This window comes from Rhodnius prolixus, unplaced genomic scaffold, assembly GCF_049639745.1.
Source record: "Rhodnius prolixus isolate KJV_2025 unplaced genomic scaffold, Rpr scaffold_4, whole genome shotgun sequence".
Classification (NCBI taxonomy): Eukaryota; Metazoa; Arthropoda; class Insecta; order Hemiptera; family Reduviidae; genus Rhodnius; species Rhodnius prolixus.
This window is the reverse complement of record NW_027411614.1, coordinates 40,842,430-40,850,876: the sequence shown is the minus strand read 5'-3', so window position 1 is coordinate 40,850,876 and position 8,447 is coordinate 40,842,430. Positions and strand designations below refer to the sequence as shown.

The window sequence follows — 8,447 nt, the reverse complement described above, 5'->3', positions numbered from 1 at the left end:
TAGTTAAATAATAATATAACTTACTGACAAGTGATTTACCTCGAATATTTTATTTTTTGGGAAACTATAATTAGACATGATTTTATATTCAATGAAAACTAAAAATAATTACATCATTTTTAGGGAAGGGAGTAGTTTAGTGGTTTTAGCGTTAATAGATTTGCTCAAGAAGATCACGGTTTTGACGCAGCTGCCGGCCCTTAGGTGATCTTTTCTAGAAGTTTGTTGTAGCTTACTTAACTGCCCGGTGCTGGTCTGTAACAAGAAAACATTGTCCGGAGCCCCAGCGTGCTAAATAACAGCTCCGTTCGCCAATGATTTCAAATGTTAACGTTAACATCTAACGTATCTAAAATTAAACAAAACAACAAATGTATTAATAAGGGCAGTGCACTGGAAAAAGCTCCGGGCGCTAATGACCTCAGCTGTTGATGCAAAAAAAAAAAAAAAAATAAGGGACAGATCTTTGTAAGTTTGGTTTGAGAATAAATAGTGTTTTTAAATTATAAATAAATGACTGGAAGTTCTTCTTCTGTTCTGGGACTAAATGGTTGTCTTAGTTGCTCGTGTTTCTTGAAAATGATTCAGTGGCTTTGAATAAGTTTTGCTCATTGTCTATGAACATATAAGGCACTATGAGTTTTTATATGAATCATTTTTAGATTTTTATTTTGGGGGTGCTTATTTCTGGAAGGTAATACTACATTAAACTCCTTTTCTCTGTTTAGATAAGTATAGATTAGAACTTGGAATGGCTGTTTTCCGGACAAGAAAAACTAATTTTCCCAACATCTTATAATTTCTTAGAAACCTCCCCTTTTTCCTAACGTCTGGGAAATTTTTTTCCTGCAGTTTTCTTGAAATGCAATTAAACATGATATAATAGGCCGTTTTCTCCACCTCCTATCACAAACTGCACAGGACGTATGAATTGATTTGTTCCACCTAGTAAATATCTTGTGTGAACCTGTAAAAAGGTCATCTGACTAGCTGCTCGGTAGGGGTCAGACGATCAGCGCAGTAGTGGAATTTGTTGGCCTGTAAGCACCGTTGTCAACGCCACATTTGCTGAGGCCATCTTCTAATCAGTTTGTTTGTTATTGCTATTCTTTCCATTCAAGTTTTTTTGTCTTGTTTTTTTGCCGTATAGAAGTGCCAGTGTGATAACAGAGGCTAATACTTAAATTAATTGGAGTGTTGTTGTGACTGTTGAACAGTATAGACGTGTGTCTAAGTCTCTCTGGTTTTTTTGGTAATTTCAGTGTTTTTTTGCGAGTTTTTTTATTGAATTTTTCCAAGACAGTGTAAATAGAGACCAGCTATTATATTGTGTGATTAATTTTTTGAAATTGTGGCTAAAATTGCTGAAATAATAAAAAAAAAAAAAAATAAAATAAAATAAAAGTTAATTTTTCTTTTATAATAAAACTTAAAGATACCGAAGTTCAAGTCTGTTATCAGTGTAAGTGGGGCGAGTGATAAACAAGTTAAGTGAAGTGGGAGAAAGCTGTATGATCCCAGTGGACACGCCCACTTTACCACTTTAATTTGAGCTGCAGACTAACAAACTGACAAAGTTAGCAAAAATTAAGAAATTAAGAAGTAAAAATTATGGAGGGATTCCAGGCAATTATGCTGAAATTAGATGAAATAAAGTCTGAGCTACAGAGTCAGATACAAAATTTAGATCTAAAGGTAACTAATTTTCAGAGTCAAGTTAATTCATTTGTAGATAGAATTGAAAAAATTGAATTTGAACAAAATGAAATAAATAATGAAATTAAGGTAATGAAAAGGTCACTATCCGGCCTGAAAAACGATAACAGAATTAACAATTTAATAATCTATAACTTGCCTGAATGTGATAACGTAAACTTCTATGAATTAGAAAAGAAAGTAGTGAAGTTTTTGCAAGATGTTTTGAAAGTTGAGATTACATTAAATGACATAAATTATGTTAGAAAATTGGGACGAAAAGACATAGTGTCCAAACCTGTTCTGATTAAATTTGTATCATTACGCAAAAAATTAGAGGTATTAAAATCAGCAAAAAATTTAAAGGGTAGTAATATGAGTATAAACCAGGACTACTCGTATGAGATAAGACTGATAAGAAAATCGTTACTTCCCTATTTATATAAGGCAAGGAGTTTACAGTGCAGAGCATTCCTAAGGTACGATAAATTGATAATTAATAATGTAATGTATACGCTACAGCAACTGACACAATTGGATCAAGAAGACAAGTGGTCTACGGTCTCCACGGGGGCCTCGGCACCTTCAGAAATAGAGGAATTTGATAAAGACCTCCAAATAAAGTCTGATCAAGGGAAGGTTAAGGTGTTAAGATCGCGTACTAGAGGAGGTAAGAAAAATATGGAGAGCGGAACTGATGGGGTGCTGAAATGGCTCCGTAAAGAAGACCAACCTGGAAGCAGCAGGAATTTGAAAAAGAAGAAAGAGGATGGTGTCGTATTGCAGAGCTAGCAATTGAACATCGATTTGAATATAGGAAATAGGACTTCGGCATTGACAAAGGTTACATTGGATTCTCCTGGGTGTACTTCATATGATGCTACAGTCAGCGGAAATATCATTCATGGAAGATATCAGAATACCGAGGACTTTGAGCGACCATTATCATCACTTTCAGTATCTGTAAAAGGTGAAAATGGTAATTTTAATTCCATGCAAATTCTATCATATAACATTGCCGGTTTTAAGAATAAAGTAAATAACATTGAATTTCTAAATTATTTGAGCTCATTTGAAATCTTTTTACTGTTTGAAACGTTTTTGTCTGAAAATGAATTAAATTTAATTACACAAAGTTTTCCGGAATTTGATATTGTTTTTATACCTGCAGAAAAAACTAAAAAAATGGGTAGAGCGAGTGGTGGAAAGGTGTACGGAATTAAAAAATCTAAACTTATATCGAGAGCAGCACAGTTCGTTATGATATCCGGTGCTCATGTAATTCGGCTAAAGGTACTTAATAAAATGATACACATTCTGCCAATATATCTCAACTGTAACAGCTGGGATCGGGATTTTGAGAAATTGTACACATTTGTTTACGATTTTCAGCACCTTTCGTTTTTGCTAATAGGCGATTTTAACGCCAGAATTGGGAACTCACAAAACCTATCCTCAAAAATAATTTTAGATAGTTTGGATAATATATTTACTAAAAGAGAGACAAAAGATTCAGTGATAAATGTTAATGGGCAGAGATTGCTAGAGTTTTTTCATGATTTTAATTTACTGGTATTAAATGGCAGAACATTAAATGACATTAGAGGCGAATTTACTTATATTAGTACAGTAGGGTGTTCTGTTATTGATTTTTGCTCTATTTCAACGGATTTTGTTTCTGTTATAAATAGTTTTAAGGTTGATTCCCAGATTCATTCAGATCACATGCCTCTAATCGTGTCTTTTAAATTGTGCGATGCGCCTGTAAGGTATGAAAATGTCCTTTCATTACTCCCAAAATTTAATTGGAAAATTCAAAATAAAGACAGTTACCAAAGGAAGTTAGGGAGAAATAGTGAAATTTGTAAAGTTAAGTTTAATGATTTTAAGTTATGTCACATTTATAATTTAATAAAGGATTCCGCAGTTATGGAAAAATCAACTAGTGTAGGGAGTTGTAAGGGGCGGAAAAATAAAAAATGGTATGACAACGACTGTAAAAAATTGCGAAATTTATCCTTTAAACATCTAAAAATATTCAGGAAAACAAATAGTGAAGAAAGTAAGGTTTTATTCAAAAAATATAATAGTGATTATAAAGAGGTTTGCATAAAGAAAAGAAAAAATTACTATGAGAACTTAGCAAATCAATTCAAATCAATTAATGATACTAAAAGTTTTTGGAGTTTAGTAAACAATTTTAAAAATAAGAGTTTTACAATTGGAGGGGATGTACAGATGGCTGAGTGGATTGACCATTTCAGTAATCTATATAACCCACCTTTACTCTCTGCTCGTTTGTCTTATGCACCACCATTTATTAAAAATGAATTTCTGGATAAACCTTTTACTCTGTCCGAATTGAAAATTGTGTTGAATAATTCAAAAAATAATAAAGCGCCGGGTATTGATAAAATCCCTTACGAATTTTACAAATTTGCTTCAGAGAATTTCTATGAAATTCTTTTAGAGTTTTATAACGATATTTTCGAAGTTGGTTATGTGCCGGTTGATTTCAAAAAATCAATTATATTCCCCCTACACAAAAGCGGAGATATTAACGCTGTCTCAAATTATAGGGGTATTGCATTTGAGAATACTGTGGGGAAAATTTTTTCAGGCTTGCTTTTAAAACGGCTGTCATGCTGGATAGAGCAGAATAAGATTTTGAAGGAATTTCAAGCAGGTTTCCGGCATGGATATTCTACTTTAGACCACATTTTTACCCTTTCTAGTATAATTAGTATAAAGCTGATGCAGAAAAGACAGAAAGTTTATATCTTTTTTGTAGATTTGTCCATGGCATTTGATCGGATAGACAGGCACGCTTTGATCTATAAATTACATGAAATTGGAATCTCAACTAAGATAATACAGTTAATAAGGGAGCTGCATGAAAATACTGAGGCGACAGTGTGGTGTAAAAATGCTTATTCTGATGTATTTCAAACAACTATGGGTGTAAAACAGGGTGCATTATTAAGTCCATTATTATTTACTCTTTTTATAAACGATATTGATGAAGATCTATTAGGTGGAATTAATATAAATGGAACAAGAATTAAGTTACTGGCTTTTGCGGATGACTTGGCACTGATTAGTTCAGATCCGACTGAATTACAATATAACATTAATGTTCTTAAAAAATACTGTCAGAATTGGAACCTTAAAATTAACTTGACAAAATCCAAAATAATGGTGTGTAGAAATGGCGGTAAACCGTCCAGGAGAGAGAAATGGCTATTTGGCGATGAAAAGATAGATATAGTGAATTCGTATAAATATCTCGGCGTTAATCTGACTCCGCAACTAAGTCTAGGTAAATTTTTGGATGGTAGATTACTAAATGCGAAAACGGGGTTAAATTCTGTCTGGAAGTTTTTTATAGCTAATAATGAAGTTCCTTTTACGGCAAAAATGGAAATGTTTTATGCAGTCAGTCGAGCCATTATGTGCTACGGGGCACAAGTTTGGGGGGGTAAATCGTATAAACAAGTAGAACAATTGCTAACTTTCTTTATTAAGAAGCTATTGAGATTGCCGCGAAATACCCCGAACTATATTATTAGCTTGGAAACGAAAGTGGCCCCAATGTTTACGTACACCTTACAGTTGCATCACAATTATTTGATTAAAGTTCTTGAAATGCCGGACACTAGATACCCAAAGATACTAGCGATGGAGGCTATTAAGAGAAAAGCTTACTGGTATAAAGAATTATGTAATATCAATAACGAACACGGTGCAATAGTTAATGTTAATTACGACAATTTTGCCAATTGGAAAAGTGAACTAAGTATACTCAGAGCCCAAATAAGTAATAAACACAATGTTCAATGCATAACTAGAGCCCAAAATTCGCAATTTACAGTTATATATAAAAAGCTAAATTATAATTTAGATTCGAATGTAGCATATGTTAACGACAACTTTAAAACAGATAATATTAGTTGGATTATTAAGCTAAGAGGTGATTTAATTAATTTAAATTACAAAAGGTATAATAATGATTTAACTGCACAGCTGTGTACTTTATGCGATATGATAGAAGTAGAAAATGTAATGCATTTTATTGCGCGCTGCCCAGCATACAAGGAAATTAGAGTAAAACATTTTAAAAAAAATTGTATTTCAGAAGATGATTTAATAACATATTTAAATGGAAACTGCTGGGATGTTCTACTGAAATATTGTAAAGCAGCGTGGTACTTTAGAAGCGTAAAAATTGCTAATTCATAAATTTTGAATAATTTTTATTTAACGTTAAAAAGTTGAACTAACAGCTGTTTTTACAGTTTATTTTGTTCTATGTATTTAAGTCCATGTTTATTTATTTTAATAGATTCTTGCTATAAATATGTATAACTCACAACATAGCCTCCGCTGATGGTCCTTGACCTTGCGTATGTCTTCTATTCGGATTTGTAATAAAATTATATAAGATGTATTTTTAGTTTTTCTAAATTGGTTAGTTAGTGTATTTTTATTTTTGAATATGTATTTGAGTTTTGAATCTGAATAAAAGACTTTACCTACCTACCTACCTACTTAAATTAATTACAGACTACTTTTAGCGTATAAAAATGGTTATATGGATAAATCAGTTACCCAGTTCTGCGGACCTATTTGCAGAAACCGACCTGAGAAAAAAAAAAAAAAATTCTACAACGGATAAAATAAAATGTACAGAATAACAGATTGTACTCGCGGGATGACCTGTTCTTCGGTTTATGTCGCCAATGATGTAATTATTCGCATTTTAATATATGTTATGACGGGTTAAAACAATTAAGCAGCACAAGTTAAAACTAAAATTATTGATCAAACCAAATCTTACGAATGGGCCGTTATTAACACAATAGTTGAAGCTCCATAGTTACACAAGCATACATGTAGTGTTATAGTTGATATAGAGAACGGCTGGTAATCGGGCCTTTAGCAAGAGCAAGAAAGATAGAAATTTATTGTGAAATAGAATAATGGATTGTTTACTGTTAAATGACAACAAAGGGCAAATGTGTAGGTTAACTTCCAGGCAAATCTCATGGATCAATTTATAGAAACTTGATTGATTTTGATTGAAATTATATAATGACTTAAAATGTATATTGAAATTAGGCTTTCATTGAAGAAACTGGTTTCCCACAATAATACTGAAGCCATTTATATATATTATACAATATAGTTTATTAATAATTAATTATAAGTGACTTACATACAATGTTGTAGGAGAGATGTTTTCTTTAATAAAATATTAAAATGGACTTAACGATACATGCAGTGCTTTGACAGTATTGGTGTCACCAAGTTCGATTAGATAAATATGTGTATTCTATTCATAATTACATATTGGGCCATTTTAAACGAGGATTCTAATATAGTTTAGACCCTTAACTTTCATTGTTATAAAGGTGTCACAAAGTTTAAAGTCGAAACAATCCTGGCGTGAACATTAACATTGCTTTCTAAATTTACATTTACTTGAACTTTCATAGGTAATATAAAATTATAATTGACAAATTTTCCTTCAAACATAGCATTTTAACCTCTAACAGCCTTTTTATTGAATTCAGTGGTCGCTGAAGTGACAAATGAGGTTTAATGCCGAGTTTGGATCACGGTGGAAACGATTGAAAATTGTCAAAATGTTGGAATTAAGGATTTCAATGATTACAGTAAAGATATAATCACTTGTTTATTAAATGACAACGCATGTATTGGGATTAAAAGCAAATTATGTTTTATCAACTCGAAAAACATAAAAACCGCATTTTGTGCTTAAGATTAACTTTTGCAATTAGGCTGGATTTTGCGCACGTATCCCAGAAGAAAATGTGGCTGCCATTCTCTTTTGTCCTTGTTGTCTGAATATTTGCAGTGTAAACACTTGGCTTAATTCCTAATATGATGTGAAAAGGAAATGCCTATATTGTCAAATCTTTTGCAGTCTAAAGGATCTATTGCAGCTCTTGAAAGAAACAGAGGCTAGTTTGCTTCCCCTTTGACGGATAACTCCTAAGATTTAGAAAATATGATTGGATTCGCAGTGTTGGATAAATTTGATGATTTCATACGTCGTAGCTCATTTGTTTTTCCTTCTACCAAGTTACGCATTTTCGTCTATCATCAGAGATTTGATTCATCAGTTGTGTGTACAGAATTCGACTTCAATTTTTAATGTTTCTATCACACGCTATATATGCTGATTCAGGGTGTCAAATCAAATATGTCTTTTAGAAATAAAGAAATGGATTCAATTTTAAGTAAAATTATTACTGCTTAAGCTGTTTTATGAAATGTGAACACGCTCAAATAAAATATAAAGTGCACAGGACAAAACGTGATTACTCCTAGAAAAAGAAGCAAAAACTTGAACAAATGAAAAATTATGGTAGACAGTACACTATTCGTGATTTAGACACATTTATATACTTCACATTATAAAGGTGTGCTATGAATTATTTTATAGTTTTCAGAAGTGTTTTGTGTGGCATTATTAATCAATATGGCGAAAGTTTTTTAAATAAAAGTGAATGTCTTGTAGATTAAAGTTGTTTAGTTTACTACAGAGTAGAGCGCGACACAGGTGACTCATAGTTTTAGTTCACTGTCTCTGGTCTAAACCGGGGTTTGTCAACACATGTTCCTTAGGCTAAATAAATAGTTTAGTCTCAAACTAGTATAATGGAAAACGATTATCAACTGTTTGAAATCAGGTAAATTTATTTTATCATTGTTTCATCAAATCTTCC

The 8,447-nt window shown here is 32.1% G+C and overlaps 1 protein-coding gene across 4 annotated transcripts in view; it reads left to right on the top strand.

Annotated features, from left to right (window-relative positions):
• Window positions 1–8,447, top strand: part of LOC141456306 (uncharacterized) — a 40,672-nt gene that overhangs the window by 19,816 nt on the left and 12,409 nt on the right. The window contains exon 1 of one of the 4 annotated variants that reach the window (XM_074132206.1): window positions 7,059–8,411. The exons of the other annotated variants lie outside the window; for them this stretch is intronic. Coding sequence (XP_073988307.1) covers window positions 8,380–8,411 — 32 coding nt within the window. The 5' untranslated portion in view covers window positions 7,059–8,379. Of the gene's footprint in view, window positions 1–7,058; window positions 8,412–8,447 lie in introns of those variants that run through there. 4 annotated transcript variants of the gene reach the window in all.